At 41.6% G+C, this 22,960-nt stretch overlaps 1 protein-coding gene across 4 annotated transcripts in view; it reads left to right on the top strand.

Moving 5' to 3' along the window:
* The window catches only part of dhx35 (DEAH-box helicase 35), a 56,706-nt gene that overhangs the window by 19,107 nt on the left and 14,639 nt on the right, over positions 1-22,960 (top strand). For 2 of the 4 annotated variants that reach the window (XR_009656012.1, XR_009656010.1), the window contains exons 14-21: positions 582-636; positions 798-988; positions 3,267-3,344; positions 3,436-3,565; positions 5,423-5,504; positions 12,511-12,582; positions 14,992-15,103; positions 15,657-15,751. Coding sequence is in view for 1 of the 4 variants with exons in the window: in XM_060937153.1 (XP_060793136.1) it covers positions 582-636; positions 798-988; positions 3,267-3,344; positions 3,436-3,565; positions 5,423-5,504; positions 12,511-12,582; positions 14,992-15,103; positions 15,657-15,695 (759 nt within the window). In the remaining 3 variants the exon portion in view is untranslated. The other 2 variants (XR_009656011.1, XM_060937153.1) reach the window with 2 other exon arrangements.

Here is a 22,960-nt window from a genome sequence, read left to right as displayed (position 1 = left end):
AGAAAAAAATAAATATATTATTTACCAGCTTAAGGTCGGTCCGTATGGTGAAATACCGTGACCTTGGCCTTGAATACTGACCTCCGCCCAGAGCGCCTCGCTCAGTACTTTCAAGACCTCGGTCACGGTATTTCACCATATGGACCGACCTTAAGCTGGTAAATAACACATATATATTTTATTCCAAATCTTACAAACGTGGGTGAATGAATATTGTTGGTTGTGAAGAAAATCAAAAAAAAATTTTTTTTTTAAATTTAACAAAACGAATATTTAAGTAAGTTGATAAGAGCAAAATAAAAATGCTGCACGTTTTTGCTCATAAAACTTTCATTAAATTTTTTTGTTTTTCAAAAATATCGTGGAAAAATCAAATCATGATTCGATTTGAGTCATGAATTTGGTGAAATGTGACACGCCTACTGATAATCACTGTGGTACAAGAGGAATAAAGCACTGAGGGATGGACTACTGGAGGAAAATCAACTGGGACTTCTCTTGAACCTCACTATGCTGTTGATTTATTTTCCTATAACCGCATGATACCGAGTGTTTTATTCCGTACACGTCTTGTGTTTCAGCCTCCCCCGGCTCAGACCATGGTGCAGGCGTTGGAGTTGCTCTTCGCTCTCGGCGGTAAGCCGGTTTTCTCATTTCTGAATGGTGATTTTGTAAAACCTGTGGATTTCTTTTTCCCCCTAATTTCTTTTTTTAAATCATAAATCGTGTAGAAAATCGTCCCTGGAAAAAGCTGAATATTTATTTACGCGTGCTGCTGATGTGACATCCTGGTTTAGGTCTGGATCAGTACGGGTGTCTGACGGAGCCGACGGGGGTCCGTATGGCCGAGTTCCCGCTCAGCCCCATGTTCGCCAAGATGCTCCTTGAATCCGGAAACTTTGGCTGCTCCAAAGAGATCATCACCATCGCCGCCATGATGCAGATCCAGAACGTGTTTGTGGTGCCATCCAATCAGAAGAAAGCAGCCGTGAGTCCGTGTTTTCTCCGTCGCCCATCGTGTATGAAGCTTAGGTGGCAGTTTTTCAGATTACTTTAACACTTTTTAAATGAAAGTCTGCGGAAGAGTTACTGCTGTTACATCGCACTAAAATAACACACCACATTTATACTAAAAAAAAAGAAATAATCTTAAACGATGGATTAAATCCTGTAGAAATCTCATCATACGGTGTCTTACAAAAGTATTCATCCCCCTTGGTGTTTGTCCTGTTTTGTCGCACTACAAGCTGGAATTAAAGTGCATTTTTGGATTTGATTTACACAACATGCCGACCACTTTAAAGGTGCAAATTGTTGTTTTATTGTGACACAAACAATAATTAAGATGAAAAAACAGAAATCTGGAGTGTGCATAGGTATTCACCCCCCCCCAAAAGCCAATACTTTATAGAGCCACCTTTTGCTACAATTCCAGCTGCAAGTCTCTTGGGGTATGTCTCTATTAGCTTAGCACATCTAGCCACTGGGATTTTTGCCCATTCCTCAAGACAAAACTGCTCCAACTCTTTCAGGTTAGATGGGTTGCGTTGGTGTACAGCAATCTTCAAGTTATGCCACAGATTCTCAATTGGATTGAGGTCTGAGCTTTGATTAGGCCATTCCAAGACATTTAAATGTTTCCTTTTAAGACACTCTTCCAGTGTAGCTTTAGCAGTATGTTTAGGGTCATTGTCCTGCTGGAACGTGAACCTTCATCCCAGTCTCAAACCTCTGGCCGACTCAAACAGGTTTTCCTCCAGAATTGCCCTGTATTTAGTGCCATCCATCTTTCCTTCAGTCCTGACCAGCTTTCCTGTCCCTGCAGATGAAAAACATCCCCACAGCATGATGCTGCCACCACCATGCTTCACTGTAGGAATGGTGTTCTCAGGGTGTTGGGTTTGCACCACACATGGCATTTCCCATGATGAGCAAAAAGATCAATTTTAGTCTCATCTGACCAGAGAATCTTCTTCCATGTGTTTGAGGAGTCTGCCACATGCTGTTGGGCAAACTCCAAACGCGTTTTCTTAAGCAATGACTTTTTTTCTGGCCACTCTTCCATAAAGCCCCGCCCACTCTGTGGAGTGTACGGCTTAAAGTGGTCCTATGGACAGGTACCCCCATCTCCGCTGTGGATCTTTGCAGCTCCTTCAGTGTTCTCTTTGGTGTCTTTGTTGCATCTCTGATTAATGCCCTCCTTGCCCGGTCTGTGAGTTTTGGTCAGTGCCCTTCCTTTGTTAGGTTTGTAATGGTGCCATATTCTTTCCATTTTGCTATAATGGATTTAATGGTGCTCCGTGGGATAGTTTTTATAACCCAGCCCTGATCTATACTTCTCCACAACCTTGTCTCTGACCTGTTTGGAGGCTCCTTGGTTCTCATGTTGCTTGCTTATTAGTGTTGCAGAGTCAGGGTCCTTCCAGAACGGTGATTTTATATATACACAGACATCATGTGACGGATCATGTGACACTTTGATTGCACACAGGTGGATCTTAATCAACTAATTATATGGCTTATGAAGTGAACTGGTTGGACCAGCTCTTATTTAGGGGTTTCATACAAAAGGGGGTGAATACTTATGCACACTCCAGATTTCTGGTTTTTTTTTTAATCTTAATTATTGTTTGTGTCACAATAAAGCAACAATTTGCACGTTTTAAAGTTGTAGGCATATTGTGTAAATCAAACGGTGCCAAAAATCCATTTTAATTCCAGCTTGTAATGCAACAAAACAGGACGAACACCAAGGGGGGGTGAATACTTTTGCAAGGCACTGTACAACAGTTCTGCTTTTTTTCCATTGTTTTCAAATGAATCGGCTCAATGAAGAGAGCGAGTCGACACTTCATTGATTCAAAACGACTCCTTCTGGGCTGGATGTAGTTTGTGATATTTAAACAGCTCTGATGTTTCCATGGAATCATTTTGATTAAATTATGCGGCGAGAGCACCAATGTTGGTGATGTTTATGTTTAAAAAAAAAACCCAGATCATATAAGATAAGAGCAACTCCTTCGTAAATGACTCCTCAGTCTGGAAACGTCCTGTGACAGGAAAATAATCAGCGTTGATGGGGTGGTGTGATGAAGCGAAGTTCCTGGTAACACCCTGAAGTTGATTATTTCTCAAGGACGTCTCATCACATCACGCTGTTTTATTTCTCTTCCACCACAGCATATGTTCAAGTCCCTGTGAATGAGCTGTTGGTCACAGAAACAAGAATGCGCTTTTCATTCATACTTTGTCTCTCTGATCACCAGGCGCGTCAGCACAGGAAGTTCGCTGTGGCTGAAGGTGATCATCTGACCATGCTGAATGTCTACGAGGCCTTCGTGAAGGTCACTAAATCACAAGTATTGAATAAAACGTATGAATCGACACGTTTTATTTGAGTTATGACGTTAATCCTTTCTACACATCCCTCCGTAGCACCAGAAGAGTTCTCAGTGGTGTCAGGAGCACTTCCTGAACTATAAGGGTCTGCTGCGGGCCATGACGGTGCGAGAGCAGCTCCGTCGCCTGCTCAACAAGTTCAAGGTTCCTCGAACCTCCAGTGAAGGTCTGAGTTCATTCCTGATTAAACATAAAAAAAGTACGGGGCTTTTCAACAGCCTGTCAATCAAATAAGCCACACCCACTGGTTCATGATGAATTCGCAGCATGTTTTTGACGTTGTTAAAGGAACTGTTCTGTTCGAGTTGAGCGAAAGTAATGTTCAGATCGTATTTTGTTGCATTTTTCACTCATTTTATTTTTAAAGGTCTTGTTCTTTTATAACCCTGATTCCAAAAAAGTTGGGACAAAGTACAAATTGTAAATAAAAACAGAATGCAATGATGTGGAAGTTTCAAAATTCCATATTTTATTCAGAATAGAACATAGATGACATATCAAATGTTTAAACTGAGAAAATGTATCATTTAAAGAGAAAAATTAGGTGATTTTAAATTTCATGACAACAACACATCTCAAAAAAGTTGGGACAAGGCCATGTTTCCCACTGTGAGACATCCCCTTTTCTCTTTACAACAGTCTGTAAACGTCTGGGGACTGAGGAGACAAGTTGCTCAAGTTTAGGGATAGGAATGTTAACCCATTCTTGTCTAATGTAGGATTCTAGTTGCTCAACTGTCTTAGGTCTTTTTTGTCGTATCTTCCGTTTTATGATGCGCCAAAAGTTTTCTATGGGTGAAAGATCTGGACTGCAGGCTGGCCAGTTCAGTACCCGGACCCTTCTTCTACGCAGCCATGATGCTGTAATTGATGCAGTATGTGGTTTGGCATTGTCATGTTGGAAAATGCAAGGTCTTCCCTGAAAGAGACGTCGTCTGGATGGGAGCATATGTTGCTCTAGAACCTGGATATACCTTTCAGCATTGATGGTGTCTTTCCAGATGTGTAAGCTGCCCATGCCACACGCACTAATGCAACCCCATACCACCAGAGATGCAGGCTTCTGAACTGAGCGCTGATAACAACTCGGGTTGTCCTTCTCCTCTTTAGTCCGAATGACATGGCGTCCCTGATTTCCATAAAGAACTTCACATTTTGATTCGTCTGACCACAGAACAGTTTTCCACTTTGCCACAGTCCATTTTAAATGAGCCTTGGCCCAGAGAAGACGTCTGCGCTTCTGGATCGTGTTTAGATACGGCTTCTTCTTTGAACTATAGAGTTTTAGCTGGCAACGGCGGATGGCACAGTGAATTGTGTTCACAGATAATGTTCTCTGGAAATATTCCTGAGCCCATTTTGTGATTTCCAATACAGAAGCATGCCTGTATGTGATGCAGTGCCGTCTAAGGGCCCGAAGATCACGGGCACCCAGTATGGTTTTCCGGCATTGACCCTTACGCACACAGATTCTTCCAGATTCTCTGAATCTTTTGATGATATTATGCACTGTAGATGATGATATGTTCAAACTCTTTGCAATTTTACACTGTCGAACTCCTTTCTGATATTGCTCCACTATTTGTCGGCGCAGAATTAGGGGGATTGGTGATCCTCTTCCCATCTTTACTTCTGAGAGCCGCTGCCACTCCAAGATGCTCTTTTTATACCCAGTCATGTTAATGACCTATTGCCAATTGACCTAATGAGTTGCAATTTGGTCCTCCAGCTGTTCCTTTTTTGTACCTTTAACTTTTCCAGCCTCTTATTGCCCCATCCCAACTTTTTTGAGATGTGTTGCTGTCATGAAATTTCAAATGAGCCAATATTTGGCATGAAATTTCAAAATGTCTCACTTTCGACATTTGATATGTTGTCTATGTTCTATTCTGAATACAATATCAGTTTTTGAGATTTGTAAGTTATTGCATTCTGATTTTATTTACAATTTGTACTTTGTCCCAACTTTTTTGGAATCGGGGTTGTAAATCCCTTCATGTTTTGTGTATACGTGTTTGATCAGGTGACCCAGATGTGATTCTGAGGTGCATCGTGTCCGGGTTCTTTGCTAACGCGGCTCGCTTGCATCACTCCGGATCCTACAGGTGAGACGTTTCACTTATCACGTGCTGATATTACATTTTCGGATCAGAACAGGAGCTGCATCTTGTTTTGTCGCTTGTTTAAGAAATGCGGTAATGAAGCGGAGTCACTGTTACCACCAGAAGTTGATTATTTTCCGATAGCAGCATGACACAACGTGTTTTATTTCTCTCATTTGCCAGTACTAACAGTGTTGGAGCCAATTGATGATGATATTATTATTATTATTATTATTATTATTAGAGCAGCAGCTACAATTATCGACAGTCCGTAATTATCGACACCTTTTCAGATTTACCAATAAAAAACTATTTTACAAAGGTGAGTTTCAGTTCCAACAGTTTTTTCAGCACGATCAGCAATTTGAGGAAAACCCGGACGTTATCATCGCAGGTAAGCATGGTGGAAAGATCATAGACATGTTTTTACTGATCAAATTCACCGATATTTCATGAGCTCCTCGTCGAAACCTACTTTGTTTCTGACTCTTTCATTTGACAGGCGCCATTTCGTATCGAAACGCACATTTGAGAAGTCACGTAAGGTGTCGATAATAGTGATCACTTTCACCGGTGTCCACCATTATCAACACCCTGTGGGATTAAGGGATATTTACAGCTGTTATGGATCGATCTTTGCATGTGCTCTGATATATACACAGTGCTGAGCGTAAATGAGTGCACCCCCTTTGAAAAGTAACATTTTAAACAATATCTCCATGAACACCAACAATTTCCAAAATGTTGACAAGACAAAGTTTAATATAACATCTGTTTAACTTGTAACATGAAAGTAAGGTTAATAATATAACTTAGATTACACATTTTTCAGTTTTACTCAAATTAGGGTGGTGCAAAAATGAGCACACCCCACTGAAAGTCTCTGGAGCAAAGCTCAATTGTCGACTACAAATGTCTAATTTAACAAGAACACAATCACAGGTGAGTCTAATTAGTCGTTACACAGGTGTCCAGCAGACAGTTGACTATAAAAGGGTGTTACTTAAAGAAAACCCGTCCCCATTTCATGCTGTCAGCAACGGCACCACATGGAGGAGAAATACCACAAGACCTGAGAAAGAAAATAATTTCTTTACACCACAAAGGTGAAGGCTACAAGAAGATCAGCAAAGCTTTACTTATCAGTCAGAATACTGTAGCAGAAGTGGTATGAAAATTTAAGAAAGATGGAACTGCAACCATCTCACAGAGACGTCCAGGTCGTCCACGGAAGTTAACACCTCGACAGGAGCGTCTTCTGATGAGAAGCGTTGAAGAAAATCAGCATGCAAGTTCACTGCAGTTATCTAAAGAAGTAGAAAGCCAAACTGGGGTGACTATTTCCCGTGACACAATACGGCGTACACTGCAGAGGAATGGCATGTATGGATGCCGTCCACGAAAGAAGCCTCTCCTAAAGCCCCGGCACAAAAAAGCCCGCCTAGAGTTTGCCAGGGCCCATGCTGACAAAGATGAAGACTACTGGGACTCTATACTCTGGAGTGATGAGACCAAGATAAATGTTTTTGGAACTGATGGCTTCAAAACTGTATGGCGTTGCAAAGGTGAGGAATACAAAGAAAACTGCACGGTGCCTACAGTGAAACATGGTGGTGGCAGTGTCCTTATGTGGGGCTGCATGAGTGCTGCTGGTGTCGGGGAGCTGCATTTCATTGATGGCATCATGAATTCACAGATGTATTGCTCTATACTGAAAGAGAAGATGCTACCATCACTCCGTGCCCTTGGTCGTCGTGCACTTTTCCAGCATGACTAAACACACATCTAAGGCCACTGTTGGATTCCTGAAGAAGAACAGGGTGACAGTGATTCAGTGGCCAAATATGTCTCCTGATCTGAACCCAATTGAACACCTATGGGGAATTCTGAAGAGACAAGTTGAGCATCACTCTCCATCCAGCATCCAGTCACTAAAAGAGGTCGTTGTTGAAGAATGGAAAAAGATCGATGTGGCAAAATGTCGCCAACTTGTTCATTCCATGCCTAGAAGACTTGGTGCTGTCATTAAAAATCATGGAGGCCATACAAAGTACTAGATGTAGTAGTTTTTGTTGTGGGGTGTACTCATTTTTGCACCACCCTAATTTGAGTAAAACTGAAAAATGTGTAATCTAAGTTTTATTATTAACCTTACTTTCATGTTACAAGTTAAACAGATGTTATATTAAACTTGTCAACATTTTGGAAATTGTTTGTGTTCATTGAGAGATTGTTTAAAATGTTCCTTTTCAAAGGGGGTGCACTCATTTACGCTGAGCACTGTGTGTGTGTGTGTGTGTGTGTGTGTGTGTGTGTGTCTCCCCGGTTGCATATTGAGGTTTTTCACCCACGTGACCAAGTCATGTGATGCATCGTTAGGCTGCCATTTTGAACGTCACAGCTCGAATCAGTTTGAATGCGAGGAAGGCGACAAACGAAAAACATAAAAGAAAAAGGAGCGAGATGCAGAAAACACCTTCACTATCCAGCGACGTAGGGCATTTACAGGGCGAGCAGAGGGAGAGGTATTTGCAAAAATTGAGGTTAGCAGGCTTAGAGAACGATGTTTACCTGCTTCCACCAGGATTGTTCACTGATGTACGGAAGTACACGAAGCCCTCGTCTTTACCTGACTTCGGCCCACGTGATCTGTATACCTATGTCGTTAAAAACCCATCGCCATACACAGGTATTGATCTGAAAGCGTATAAGAGTTTGGATGCCTACAAATATTTTGTGTCAGGCTGGGTAACATGCCTACATCAGCGGGTCGTCCCTGGAGCCGGTGGTCGCCATCTTATTACAGCTAAGGTTTGTTCACATTTTCATTTACTTTCGGTCCTCAGGATAAACAAAATGTTATTAAATGTCATTGAAATAACTTCTTAGTCTGTTGAGACATGGCCCGTTATAAATTTGCTGTTACCAGGCAATGACCAAGAACTGTATTATTAGGGTCGGTGTCTGTGTTGTAGCAGTGTACTAGCAGCTAGCTGTTAGCACTAGCTAATTTCAACAACATGGTAGCTAGTATGTTACTGTAGCAATGTTTATGTTCAGTCATTTGGATGACTGTTAAAACCTTTCAGTCTCAAGTTTTTCCTTTACTGTATTTACTAGTTTACTGTAATTATGATCCGGCAGCTATTTACACCGGATCCAGTGTAAATAGCTGCCGGAGCGCGCTCCGGCTTGCTCCCCCTCAAATTAAGCAGCGCACTCCGGGAGCAAGCCGGAGCGCGCTGCTTAATTTGAGGGGGAGCAAGCCGGAGCGCGCTCCGGAACCTCGGCCGGAGCACTCCGGGAGCAAGCCGGAGCGCGCTGCTTAATTTGAGGGGGAGCAAGCCGGAGCGCGCTGCTTAATTTGAGGGGGAGCAAGCCGGAGCGCGCTCCGGAACCTCGGCCGGAGCACTCCGGGAGCAAGCCGGAGCGCGCTGCTTAATTTGAGGGGGAGCAAGCCGGAGCGCGCGCCGGCAGCTATTTACACTGGATCCGGTGTAAATAGCTGCCGGATCATAATTACAGTAAACTAGTAAATACAGTAAAGGAAAAACTTGAGACTGAAAGGTTTTAACAGTCATCCAAATGACTGAACGTAAACATTGCTACAGTAACATACTAGCTACTATGTTGTTGACATTAGCTAGCTTGACCTTCAAAATGGTGGACACCGGGGCGTCACGTGACCCTGTGACATCAGGTGAAATACCTCAATATCCGATTGCAATAAATAGAATTAGACCTGAATTAAATTCCTCACATATAAAAAATTACATGCTTGAAATATTCAGATTTTTTTTTATTCCTTTCAGAAAAAAATATATTTTTTTGTGCAGTTTGTTGTAAATATCTACCACATATTACAATATCAGTAGGCATTTTATATTTTGGTTCAAGGAATGACATGCGACCTTTGACCTGGATTTTCATGTGGTTGCAATTAGAGCCCTGCACTCCCGTGGGAGTCCCGCGGGACCCGATGCAAAGCAGTGCGACGCGGAACAAATTTTGAAAGCTCATTGCGGGCGCGGGCGGGAGGGGGAGTGCACAATGTGGGCGCAGGCGGGAGAGGTGATAAGCTGCAGTCCCGCTAACTAAAAACGTGTTTAAAATAAAATTTATAAATTATTAATTTATGTCTATCATATATAATTTGTGCTGGATATTTTATTTGGCATTAATAAAAACATTTTGAGATGCCTAAATTTGCGGATGTGGTCTAATCTCGCGTACGTTTCCGATTTCTTTCCACTCTTCCGTGTTTGAGATCTCCGATCATGGCAGAAGAGCAGAGTTCCTCTAGTGAAGCTCACAGTGCTTCAGAAGTAAGTGCTGCTTTAAAAAGAGGTACAATTACCGTTAAAAAGTCAAGAGTATTAGTCCTAAGTATTAAAAAGTATTAACTAGTATTAAAAAGGACTGTGTATCGCACAGATTGTTCAATTTAAAGCTAGAAATAGACAGTGTATAATCTGAGGAGCTGGTTTTGGTTGCGCAGCACTTCATATGAGAGGAGAATGAAATCGCGGTTGGAATCATAACGCCACAGACTCGGAAGTGGGAGTGCGAGTGTGCAAAGCGAGAGCTGTCAATCAAAGCGAGAGCTGTCAATCATGAGCGCATGCAGCGCTCAACTTGGAATGTGTCAGCAGAATGTCAGAGTCTAAACAATAAACTTACAATAAATGAAGGATCGGTCAGTGGAGAGCTCAGCTAAGCTCAGCATGTTTAATTCCCCAAGCCAATGACAAGAACTTTCGTGAGAAATAACGCGAACGTCTGCATCATGTGGGATTTGCGGGCGGGAGCGGGACAAAATATGGCGGGCGGGAGCGGGACTGAAAATCATAATTCTTTGCGGGAGCGGGCGGGAGCGGGACTGCACAATGCGGGAGCGGGACTGCACAATGCGGGAGCGGGCGGGAGCGGGACTGCACAATGCGGGCGCGGGTGGGAGCGGGACTGAAAATTCTGTCCCGCGCAGACCTCTAGTTGCAATCTCAATTGCCCGTTGATATTTATTGGAAAACTAGAAATTAATACAAACAACAACAACAAATTCTTAAGAAAATGTGATCTACAAAAATACTTATAAAGTGGAACAAAAAGATTTTCTGATGCAGGATAAACATTATCAGTTCATATGATTACAAACATTAGAATCACTTCCTCATTTATGTAAAACATATTTTGTCCTAAATATAAGTCTATGTCAAACAAATTTTAAATAAAAACTGTTTTATTAACTTAATACCACATACCTATTATTATTATTATTATTATTATTATTATTATTTAAATAAATAATCATCTGGATGTCGATAATTATGGAACGGTGTCACATGATCTGATACGCTAAGTAATCAGGAACCAACTCATTTTTTTCCACTGGAAGTTTGAGTAATTATTCATGCACAATTTACGTATTGAAAGTCTTTTCTACTTTTGCAACGGCCAAAAGATTGTTTAGGTGTCGATAATTGTAGCCGCCGCTCTATTATTATTATACTGAGGATATATTTGTGTCTGTTTTGTACCGATATAAAAGTAATTTGTCATTAAATCTTAAGCTTTGAAATACGAGTAAATAATATAAATATGTTGGGTCGGTCTTCTCCTCCTAATTAGATAATTCCGTCTGCATAACGTAGTGATGGATGTCAGCTGGGGGGCACTGCGTTGTCTTTGTGTGGAAGGAGTGAAACAGATTGACCACTAAGTTCTCATCTCATCTCATTATCTCTGACCGCTTTATCCTGTTCTACAGGGTCGCAGGCGAGCTGGATCCTATCCCAGCTGACTACGGGCGAAAGGCGGGGTACACCCTGGACAAGTCGCCAGGTCATCACAGGGCTGACACATAGACACAGACAACCATTCACACTCACATTCACACCTACGGTCAATTTAGAGTCACCAGTTAACCTAACCTGCATGTCTTTGGACTGTGGGGGAAACCGGAGCACCCGGAGGAAACCCACGCGGACACGGGGAGAACATGCAAACTCCACACAGAAAGGCCCTCGCCGGCCCCGGGGCTCGAACCCAGGACCTTCTTGTTGTGAGGCAACAGCGCTAACCACCACACCACCGTGCCGCCTGACCACTAAGTTATTGAATTTAAAGTTAATTTTGTGTTATTTTTGCTTGAAGTCAACCACGGAGAGTTTTTGTGTCTGTGTAAATAAATCCTGATCGTTTTTTGAACCTGGAAGAATCTCCGCGAACGCTAGTTTTTACTCTTCGTGAGTCACGAACCTCCTCTTCAAAGGCTATAAAATAAGCACCTTTGAACAAAGAATCGCCTCAGCAAAGATTAAAAAAAATGTATTACAGAATGATTATTGGGGTTGGGGAACATTTGGAAACCAAGTCAGCTCCTGTTCTCATTTCTGTTATAGCAGCCGTTTCTTCAGCAGCCTTTCTTGAAGCTGTTCATAAGACAAAAAAATCATCCTGTTTCCTGAAGATGAAAGAAAAGACAAAAATTAAAATGGCCGGCTCACTTTTCCCAGAATCCGGTTCGTCGTTTTTGTTTTGAAAGCAGGTGGCAGCGACACTGTTCGCTCTCTGTACAACAAAACCTCCACAGTTTCACGCTGAGCTTTTTTTTCGTTCACGTATCATCAGTGGAAGTCTGGAATAGAATCTGCCTGATGTTTTCTCTCTTGCGTGGCGAGAAAGCCGAGGCCGGTTCTGGTCCATTACAACACAGTAACCATACGAAAATGGAATGGATCAGTTGAAAGGATTTAAAGTAGAACTACTTTCACAAAATATCTAAAAATTTCGTGTTACAGTTTGCACCTTTCAAACAGTGGAATATCGACGGAAGGAAAAAGGCGCAGAGGATTCTGGGAAGGCCGAGTCGGCCCCTTTAAAGTTACAGCTTTACTATAATGTATTAAAATTATTTGACACCTTCTGACCAATCAAGATCCAGAATTCAGTCGTGCTGTGGGATAAATTATGCTAAATACTCAACTTTTCATGTTCTGTTCACTCTCAGGACTTTACGGGATGACCGGGAACTTCACATTCATCCCAACTCTGTGCTTTACGGAGAGAAACCTCCAAAATGGTACGCAACCTGGATTTATTGTTCTTTGTAAATATATTTTGTAGTCAAACGGAGAAACGATACGAGCTAAGGCGAGGCGGCGAATAAGAATGAATCGGAACTAAAGTGAGAGTTGTGAGAGGAGGGGTTTCTGGGGTTTTAGTACTTTGTGAAACCTGACAGCATGGAGCCTTCTCTTAAAAAGTCTGCAAAGCGAGGGTCGACATTTGGATTTTTATTTTATTAAATTCACTTCAGTCCAGAATTATATCTCTTTCATACTTTTAATGCGAGAACCATAGAGACATTTTTATGCTTTTCCCCAAAGAAATCCAAAGGGTGCCAATATTTCTGGAGTGTAATGGACATGATGGTGTCATAGATCTTACCCAGTTCCTGATTTAAAAAAAAATTTAGCATTCGGCCAGTGTGTACTCAGGAGGAGAAAAAAAGTTTACATTGTCTGTAATTTTACTGAAGTTAAAGTATTGGCACCCTTTGCTAATTTATATTTATTTTACAGAACATATCCATTGCTAGTCTCCGCCTACAACATGCTGAGAAACTCCTCCCATTTTCACATGATAGGAAACCGATACAGGGGAATCAGGTCCTGCAATCCAGGCGATTATGACGAGGCCCTCCTCCTTCTGAAGGGTCTGAACTTCACAGTGGGATCTGAATGAGTTCTTCAACACAAACCAGTTGACTGATGTTGATGTAAATCAGTGTTGTAATTTAATATTAGTTAATATTATGGACTGACTGGACTTTAAGGACATTTAAACCTGTTTTTACAGTATTAAAAAAAAGCGTCTAATAGCGGCCATTTTGAAGGGTCCTTTGAAGGACCCGACAAATAGCTACCACGGACATGTCTACATCTTATTGTCAGAATGGACCTCAGACAGGGCTGTAACCAGGGTACGGATGGTTCTGGATTTGGATAAACCTCTTTAAAGCTAGACGGCCTTTCGATTTCATAAAATCAGTGAAATTTAGTTCCGTCTGAAATGTGGTCATTGTGATATATGCTTATTTCTGTAATATCTCACAAAATATCAGGCCATTCTGTGGCTGGGAAGTTATTTAATTTGAGGGGATTAAAGGAAATAATATGCATGAAATCAATCGCTCGCTTCACTTCGCGTAGTCAAGCAGACAGAGGAAGTCTGTGTGTGCGCATGCGCAGGTTTCCCTTTGAGCATGCACTGACCGTTCCATCATTCTGTCGCTAAACGAACAGCTGATCACACCGAGGTGCTCGCTGAGCGCCGATATTTATTAGTTTGGTCCTGCGTTTCCTTTCCTTCGTATATAACATAACGTCTTTTATTTTTTTCGCGGTCTGGTTTCCATCAAGTCCTGCGCTCTGATTGGCTGGCGAGCGGGTCCGTATTCTACAGTACGGACCCCGGTTACGGACCTCTGGCGACTCGCTCGTTCACAACAACAACAAACATAGTAGCAATTTTTGTCAACATTTATTTTTGCATTTCTCAGGAGAATAGCATTAATTTTACAGCATGGATAGCGATAACGACAGTGTTCACAGCGAAAGCGAGTTTTACTCCCCTGAGGAAGAAGAAATAAAAGAAAACATTTCAGGAGAAAGCTAAAAACCTGTAACTGTTGCTAACGCCGAGCAAAAACATGGCTGAATCCTGAATGACTCCTATTTGTATAAATAGGGGACTACATAGGCGGCAAAATGTAGTTGTTTTCCTGCCATGGAAGTGCACTTGTATACCGAGGAGGAAGCAATTTGCATTATAGCCATGAATGAGGACTCAAAACGATGGCTCGGCTCGGTTTTCCCTTTCGTGTGCTCTCGTTTTCTGTTAGAATTTGGTAAAAAAATATATATATATATTTACGAGCTTAAGGTCGGTCCGTATGGTGAAATACCGTGACCTCGGCCTTGAATACTGACCTCGACCCAGAGGGCCTCGCTCAGTACTTTCAAGACCTCGGTCACGGTATTTCACCATACGGACCTCCCAGCTGGTAAACAACATATATATTTCTTCTCGCTTTCTGTTACTGTAGTCAGTCTTTCACGTTTCATTTGCACACTCACATCCTCCATTTTTCTCTTCTGTTTCAAATTTGTATCCCACAATACCTTGTGCGAACGGGGAAAGCCCACCACGTGATCTCATGCATGATGTAGTATCTTGTATTGCGTCATGGTGAAGCAGGAAAAAATAATGGCGCATTCAAGGCCACGTGGCTCTAAATTCATTAATAATTCTATTTAAAAAAAAAAACCAAAACTAATAAATTTGGAAGTCTGTGATTCGAATTCACTAGTTTTCGGTCCACTAAAGAAAGATAAAATTCTGTTTATGACCTACAGCTTGAAAAGTCTGAAAGGCAGTCTAGGTTTAAATTTACATTTTAGTGCCCGGAATGTCTGTTTTATTTCAGGGTGGTGTTTAACGAGGTGATTCAGACCTCCAAGTACTACATGCGAGACGTGACTGCGGTGGAATCGTCCTGGCTGGTGGAATTGGCACCTCATTTTTATAAACAGGCCACGGTATGAGCGCTCTCTCTCTCTCACACACACACACTGTGTTTTGATTTGCTGTATTTCATTTCCTCGTGTCAGTGTTACACTGTACGGTATGTGGCCCTCAAAAAGAAGCAAGACAAAACTAGAAGTTCACTCGGAGAGCGCCGACGTCCACCAAGGAAAACCATCCACATCCAGGAACACGCGCCACCATTTTTTTTTTCTCTACTCACAGTATATGAGCTGATCTCCTCGTAGTAGAATAGCCAATCAGAGCGTGCGATTGCTCATATCCAGTGAATGTGGAGAGAATAATAATTATTATTTACTCATTGTGGGGGAAAAAAGCTCAGTGGCACACATTTCAAAGAACAAATTATGACTGAAATGTTACTGCGTGTAAGTTTACGTAGCCATGCGAGATAAACTTCCTCCAACCTTTTCATTTGCATCAGAGAGGAAAGAGAGGTGACGCCTCACCCATTTCCACACTTATTTTCATCACTTTTGTGACCTTTTCTGCTTTAAGAAAAATTCTCATTTCCTCTTTTCCCCCCCCGTCTCTTCTCCTCCACAGCACGGCTCTCTGGGAAGCAAACGCTCCAAAGTCTTCTGAATTCGTCCTCCATTGAGACCGGCTGCTGAACTGATAATCCTAAAATACTTGAGCGTGTATGTGTACACACACACACACACACACACACACACACACACACACTATATTTATTTCTTCGTCCGCCAGCACATGAACATGATTTTGTCTTGAGGTCAAAGGTCGTTCATAGGGCTTCCTTTTTTATTTTATTTTTTTTTATTTTTGTACTGATTTTTTTTTTTTACTTATCTCTTGCATGGCTTAACTAAAGACATGAAATATATTTCTCCAGTTTTTTCAAATTTTTTTTAGAAAAGAGAGTGATCTAGATGGATCTAAGAGCTTGGGACAAAATCATACACTGGAATTATTATTATTATTATTATTATTTAATTTTTTATTTTTTCAAAGAAATACTGTGTAGCTGAGAGTTAGTGGCCTTTTCTTCACCATTATGTGCCAAATATTAAACATATTTTATAATGTTGCCATTTTTACACCGGTGCCTAAAAATGTGCTTTCATTTAAACCCACAGAAAGCCTGGAGATTTTTTTTTTTTTAAACACAGATTTTCCATGTTGATTTTTCTGAAATTCGGCAGAAAATCATTAGAAAATATAATTATTCTGTTTTTTTTTTCCTCATGAGGCTGTACATTTACTTATAAACATTACCTTATTGCCCCAGGGTGTTTTAAAAAACCGTTTTGAACGAGAGCACAAACAGAAACGGTCGGTATTTTCACATCAGCCTGCTTTCATTTTATTAAACGTTACTCCTCAAGCTGAATTAATTACAATCTCTACGATATCTGCATGATGATGATGATAACGATAATAAACCAATTCCTTGTGTAGTCAAAGCTGGAGCTGCTGCTCAAGTCACAAATATTTATTATTATTATTATTATTATTATTCCAAAATCAACTTTCTGCATGTTCAGTTCCTGTCGGAGCGCTGTAAACCTCAAACGTAGTGCGTAGTAGACTGACAGTTAATCTCAGCAATAATCTCTCTCCGTATGATGAGGTGTGGATCGTCCTCCATGAAACTAAAACTTCCTCCAGATTTAATTTCTTCTCAAACTTCTGTATGGATATGAAACATGACAGCCTCAAATAAATCCAAATCTTCACACAAACATGTGTGTTTTTTTTTTTAGCTGGTATTATTAGTATTATTGGTATCCAGAAGTCAATCAGGCATCACTACTTTACTGTCATTGCTAATATTGGGGCTGAAACTCAGGAGGGAAACGTGGAGTGTTTTTCTGAACGAACTGGATTTTAAACTTCTTAAGATTGCTGTGAACAGTGTGTGTGTGTGTGTGTGTGGTGTATGTGTGTTGTGTTTCATGCAGCAGGACGTTGTTTATTATTAAAGTGTGCGCCACTTCTGAGATGATGTGATGTGTATAAAGGAAACACGACACAATCTGATCTGATTTACAGACGAGATCTGACTGTGAAGTTTAATTTTAAACCAGAAATATTTTTGCATTGCTTCTTCACTGAGAGAACCACACCTCCTTCACTGAGTCTGACAGGTACAGAGGCCACGCCTCCATCACTGAGACTAAGATGCAGAGGCCATGCCTCCTTCATCAAGTCTGACAGGTACAGAGGCCACGCCTCCATCGAGTCTGACAGGTACAGAGGCCACGCCTCCTTCACTGAGACTAAGATGCAGAGGCCACACCTCCTTCACTGAGACTAAGACGCAGAGACCTTGCCTCCTTCACTGAGAGAACAGACAAAGAGGCCACACCTCTTTCACTGAGGCTAACAGACGCAGAGGCAACGCCTCCAAGTCTGACAGGTACAGAGGCCATGCCTCCATCACTGAGGCTAAGATGCAGAGGCCATGCCTTCTTCATCGAGTCTGACAGGTACAGAGGCCACACCTCCTTCACTGAGACTGACAAGTACAGAGGCCACGCCTCCTTCACAGAGACTAAGACGCAGAGACCTTGCCTCCTTCACTGAGAGAACAGACAAAGAGGCCACACCTCTTTCACTGAGGCTAACAGATGCAGAGGCCATGCCTCCTTCACTGAGACTGACAGGCACAGAGACCACGCCTCCTTCACTGAGACTGACAGGCACAGAGACCACGCCTCCTTCACTGAGTGATAGACGCAGAGGCCACGCCTCTTTCACTGAGACTAACAGACGCAGAGGCCACACCAACTTCACTGAGACAGTCATACACAGAGGCCACGCCTCCTTCACTGAGTCTGACAGGTATAGAGGCCACACCTCCATCACTGAGACTAAAGGCCAATTTATGCTGACAACCCAGTCCTCGCAGATGGCGTCGCAGATAGCGTCTGCGAAGCCCCCCCCCTTCGCAGACACTCTGCGCGCACCTCCCAAAAATTGTGACCACCGCAGCCAGCGTCGCAGACAAGAGGGCTCTGATTGGTCCATTCTACATCTGCTGTACACGCACTTCCGCTTCCCTACTTTCCCGGTTTGGTTTGTTTTCACGACCGCCATTTTTAAAAACACGAGCGAAGATGGAGCAGCACGAAGAGCGGTTGATCGAGGAAGTGAGGAAGTACGTACATCTATATGACTCCAGTTCTAGTCATCATAAGTAACCGGAGGATAAACACTCCACTAACCACACCCACCAACTACTCCTAGCGATTTCGTGACTTCGCGCCCCCTTGCGTTGTGGCGGTGAATAACATCGCGCACGCCTATTACTCCCCGCTCAACGATAAATTACAACTGTCTGGGAAAAGCTATCTGCGAAAGCCTTGTCGCAAGAGCATGCCGATCCCCTAAGATGTAGAGGCCACGCCTTCTTCATCAAAAGAACAGACACAGAGGCCACATCTTCACTGAGACAAAGATGTAGAGGCCACGCCTCCTTCACTGAGAGAACAGACACAGAGGCCACACCTCCTTCACTGAGACGGTCATACACAGAGGCCACACCTTCACGGAGATGATCAGTTATAGATGCCACGCCTCCTTTATAACAGAAATCAGATTAATAATTGATCATCTTGAAAGTGCTGTTAGTTTCATGGTTTATTCAGTGCCCACAGAGTGACTGAAGTGACCCAACAACATGTTCACCTTTACCCTTATTAAACAAACAAACAAACAAAATCATTTGCATATTCATTAATATGCAAATGAAGCGTCACGTGCCTCATTTTGTCCCAAACACCTTCTTTTCTTAAAACTGGTACTTTTTGTTAAAGTTTTTGATTTTTTATCTCCATCACTTTTTGAAATCGCGTGGTTGTGCTGCCACACTTCAAAACCGAACCTGAAAACCTCGCTGCAGTTTGCGTTTTAAAGTTTATAATGTCGACCTAAATCCAAATCCGAGATTATACCTTTATTATTAATCTCATTCTGTAAACTATATCTGCACTACTCAGAAATGCCCCATTTATGAAATAAATCCACCAAATTACACACAAAGCAAGAAATCTGTTTTTAGTCTTTCACTTTTACCACTAGGTGTCAGTGTGGATCCAGAGATGAACATCAAGACTCAGATTTATAAATGAGGGGGGAAAAAAAAACCACCCAGGTCTTTATGGAAAACAGTAAGTGAATAGATTCATATCTAGAGGTGCTTTTATTTCTACTGAAGCATGACTATAGAAACATGACTAATCCAGATTAATAATGAATGAGCTTAAAAAATTAAACCCTTCGTGCTTCTGGAAGATCTTCAGCTGGACACGTACAGTACATACTGTATACACACACTCCTAGTGAAGTTCCTATTGTTGTTGTTGACTCGAAGATCCCTGTTCTTGGCTGTAGGACGGGAACCCAATGTGTTCTTCTGTTTTCTGTTGCATGCTGAGATGCTTTTCTGCTCACCACGGTTGCAAAGAGTGATTATATGAGTTACTATATCCTTCCTGGAAAAAAAAAACCTCGAACCACCTCAAATCTGTCCATTTTCTGATCTCTGACCCTCTCTTATCAACAAGGTGTTTGTTTGTTTCTTTCCACCCACAGAACTGTCGCTCACTCACTCGATGATGTTTTTTGTTTTCCGCACCATTCTGTGTAAACTCTAGAGACTGTTGGGTGTGAAAACCCCAGGAGGAGATCAGCAGCTTCTGAAATACTCAAACCAAAAATACTCATCTGGCTCAAACCGACACCCATACCACAGTGAAAGGAAGAAAGTCACACTTCACTGTGAGATCACAATTTTTCCTGTTCTGATGTTTGAACACGTGCCCAAAACAGCAGGTGGACCTCATGGGTGTCTGCGTTATTAGTTTTATTTGTGTCCTGCTTTTATTTTCATTCTTTCTTTCTTTTTTTTAAATACCAGTCATCTTTTTTCCTTGGTGTATTCATTTTCCTTTTGTTTTTTCTCTCTCACTCTTTGGAGGCGTGTTAGGGTTAGAGGCGGAGTCAAATAAAATAAAAACCTTACAATTTTGAGAAATTACCGAGAGTAACAGGATGTTAAATTTGTAGCTGCAAAAAAGTTGAACAAACAAACAAATAAAATGTAGATCTATCATTCCAGTTTTTCTACTACCACCTTAAAGCTGATGAATTTAAATGTAAATATTATATCTGGGGTTTCTGTAAAGACGGTTTGTGACAATGTTCATTGTTAAAAGTGCGATATAAATGAAGTATATTGAATTGAAACCTATTTGCGTTAAACAATGTACAATAATAACAATAAGGTTTCGTTTGACTCGTCCTCATATTTATGAAATGTAAAGTGAATCCCAGGAGGGAAAATGAAAAACAATATGGTGACGCGGCAGAGGAATATATGTTTATAATTTATTTTTTTTAAAAAGAGAGAAATAATTAGACATTTCTCAGTTTCCGCTAAATGTGCTGGAATATAATTCATTGTGCATTTCATCAGTTTCTCACATTGAAAATAAAATAATTGGAAGAAGAAGAAGAAGGTGTTTTCCTGTGTTGTATCTGAAACCTGTTATACAACAAAAGTGCACTGGCCAAATTAGCGCAAACTAATTAGCACGTATTAATTAGCCTGACCATAAAAACCACCTTAAAGCTGCCTTTATTCAACTCTCTCTCAGATACGCTGGCTTAATCGACTTGGACATTTTCAAATCCGTAAACAAATGAATTATTTTATGGCTGCAAGCCTGTTATAAGATTAATTCCCCAGGATGCTGTTGGGTTTGTGTGTGTTGACTCTCATGACTCTGTGTTTAGCTGCTGATGAGCAGGACGATGGGAAAAGGGGTGGGGTTTGAGACGCTGGTAAAGAGAGTTAAATTATTTATAGATTTTTTCCCCCCCGACAACCTGTAATTTTATTACATCACTGCCACAGATTTTCGAAGAATTTTTACTTATTATCTAAAAAAATGTTTTAAGATCAACTAAGTTGAATGCTTACAAATGTTTTTCAATTAAAATGCCAGGAGTGTGACGTAGACTGAAGTTAGTTAGTGAGTGTGTGTGTGTGTGTGTGTGTGGTGAAGAGTGAAATTCAGGTCAGGAATTTTGGGTTTGGTTCTTCCTTCATCATCAGGAAGTGAACAGCGTGAGAGTTGCATGGTGAAATTATCATGTGTCTGAAACACTTTCTTAGTATTTTCAACATCCTGAGAACTTCAGTGATTCATTTTCAGAAAGCATTTACACTGTGTGTGTGATATATACAGTGCCTTGCAAAAGTATTCATCCCCCTTGGTGTTTGTCCTGTTTTGTTGCATTACAAGCTGGAATTAAAATGGATTTTTGGAGGGTTAGCACCATTTGATTTACACAACATGCCGACCACTTTAAAGGTGCACATTTTTTTTTATCGTGTGACACAAACAATAAGATGAATAAACAGAAATCTGGAGTGTGCATAAGTACTCCCCCCCCCCCCCAAAAAAAAGTGTCAATACTTTGTTAGAGCCACCTTTTGCTGCAATTCCAGCTGCAAGTCTCTTGGGGTATGTCTCTATTAGCTTAGCACATCTAGCCACTGGGATTGTTGCCCATTCCTCAAGGCAAAACTGCTCCAACTCCTTCAAGTTAGATGGGTTGCGTTGGTGTACAGCAATCTTCAAGTTATGCCACAGATTCTCAATTGGATTGAGGTCTGGGCTTTGACTAGGCCATTCCAAGACATTTAACTGTTTCCCTTTAAACCACTCCAGTGTAGCTTTAGCAGTATGTTTAGGGTCATTGTTCTGCTGGACCGTGAACCTTCATCCCAGTCTCAAACCTCTGGCCAACTCAAACAGGTTTTCCTCCAGAATTGCCCTGTATTTAGCACTATCCATCTTTCCTTCAGTCCTGACCAGCTTTCCTGTCCCTGCAGACACACCATGATGCTGCCACCACCATGCTTCACTGTAGGAATGGTGTTCTCAGGGTGCTGGGTTTGCGCCACACACGGCATTTCCTATGATGGCCAAAAAGTTCAATTTTAGTCTCATCTGACCAGAGAATCTTCTTCCATGTGTTTAGGGAGTCTGCCACATGCTGTTGGGCAAACTCCAAACATGTTTTCTTAAGCAATGACTTTTTTTTTTCTGGCCACTCTTCCATAAAGCCCCGCCCACTCTGTGGAGTGTACGGCTTAAAGTGGTCCTATGGACAGATCCTCCCATCTCCGCTGTGGATCTTTGCAGCTCCTTCAGTGTTCTCTTTGTTGCATCTCTGATTAATGCCCTCCTTGCCCGGTCTGTGAGTTTTGGTGGGCGGGGCCTTCTCTTGTCATGTTTGTAGTGGTGACATATTCTTTCCATTTTGCTATAATGGATTTAATGGAGCTCTGTGGGATATTTTTTAGAACCCAACCCTGATCTATACTTCTCCACAACTTTGTCTCTGACCTGTTTGGAGGCTCCTTGGTTTTCATGTTGCTTGCTTAGTAGCGTTGCAGAGTCAGGGTCCTTCCAGAACAGGGTGATTTTATACAAACATCATGTGACAGATCATGTGACACTTTGATTGCACACAGGTGGATCTTAATCAACTAATTTTGTGACTTAGGAAGTAAATTGGTTGGACCAGCTCTTATTTAGGGGTTTCATACGAAAGGTGGTGAATACTTATGCACACTCCACATCTCGGTTTTTTCATCTTAATTATTGTTTGTGTCACAATAAAAAACTATATGCACCTTTAAAGCTGTAGGCATGTTGTGTAAATCAAATGGTGCTAACCGTCCAGAAATTACATTTTAATTCCAGCTTGTAACCCGACAAAACAGGACGAACACCAAGGGGGATGAATACTTTTGCAAGACACTGTATGCTGAGATTTCTACTGTATACATATACGGAGACGTGAAATGC

The sequence above is a fragment of the Neoarius graeffei genome, chromosome 13, assembly GCF_027579695.1.
Source record: "Neoarius graeffei isolate fNeoGra1 chromosome 13, fNeoGra1.pri, whole genome shotgun sequence".
NCBI classification, from domain to species: Eukaryota; Metazoa; Chordata; class Actinopteri; order Siluriformes; family Ariidae; genus Neoarius; species Neoarius graeffei.
The sequence above is the reverse complement of the archived record's forward strand: the minus strand, read 5'-3'. Positions and strand labels throughout refer to the sequence as shown.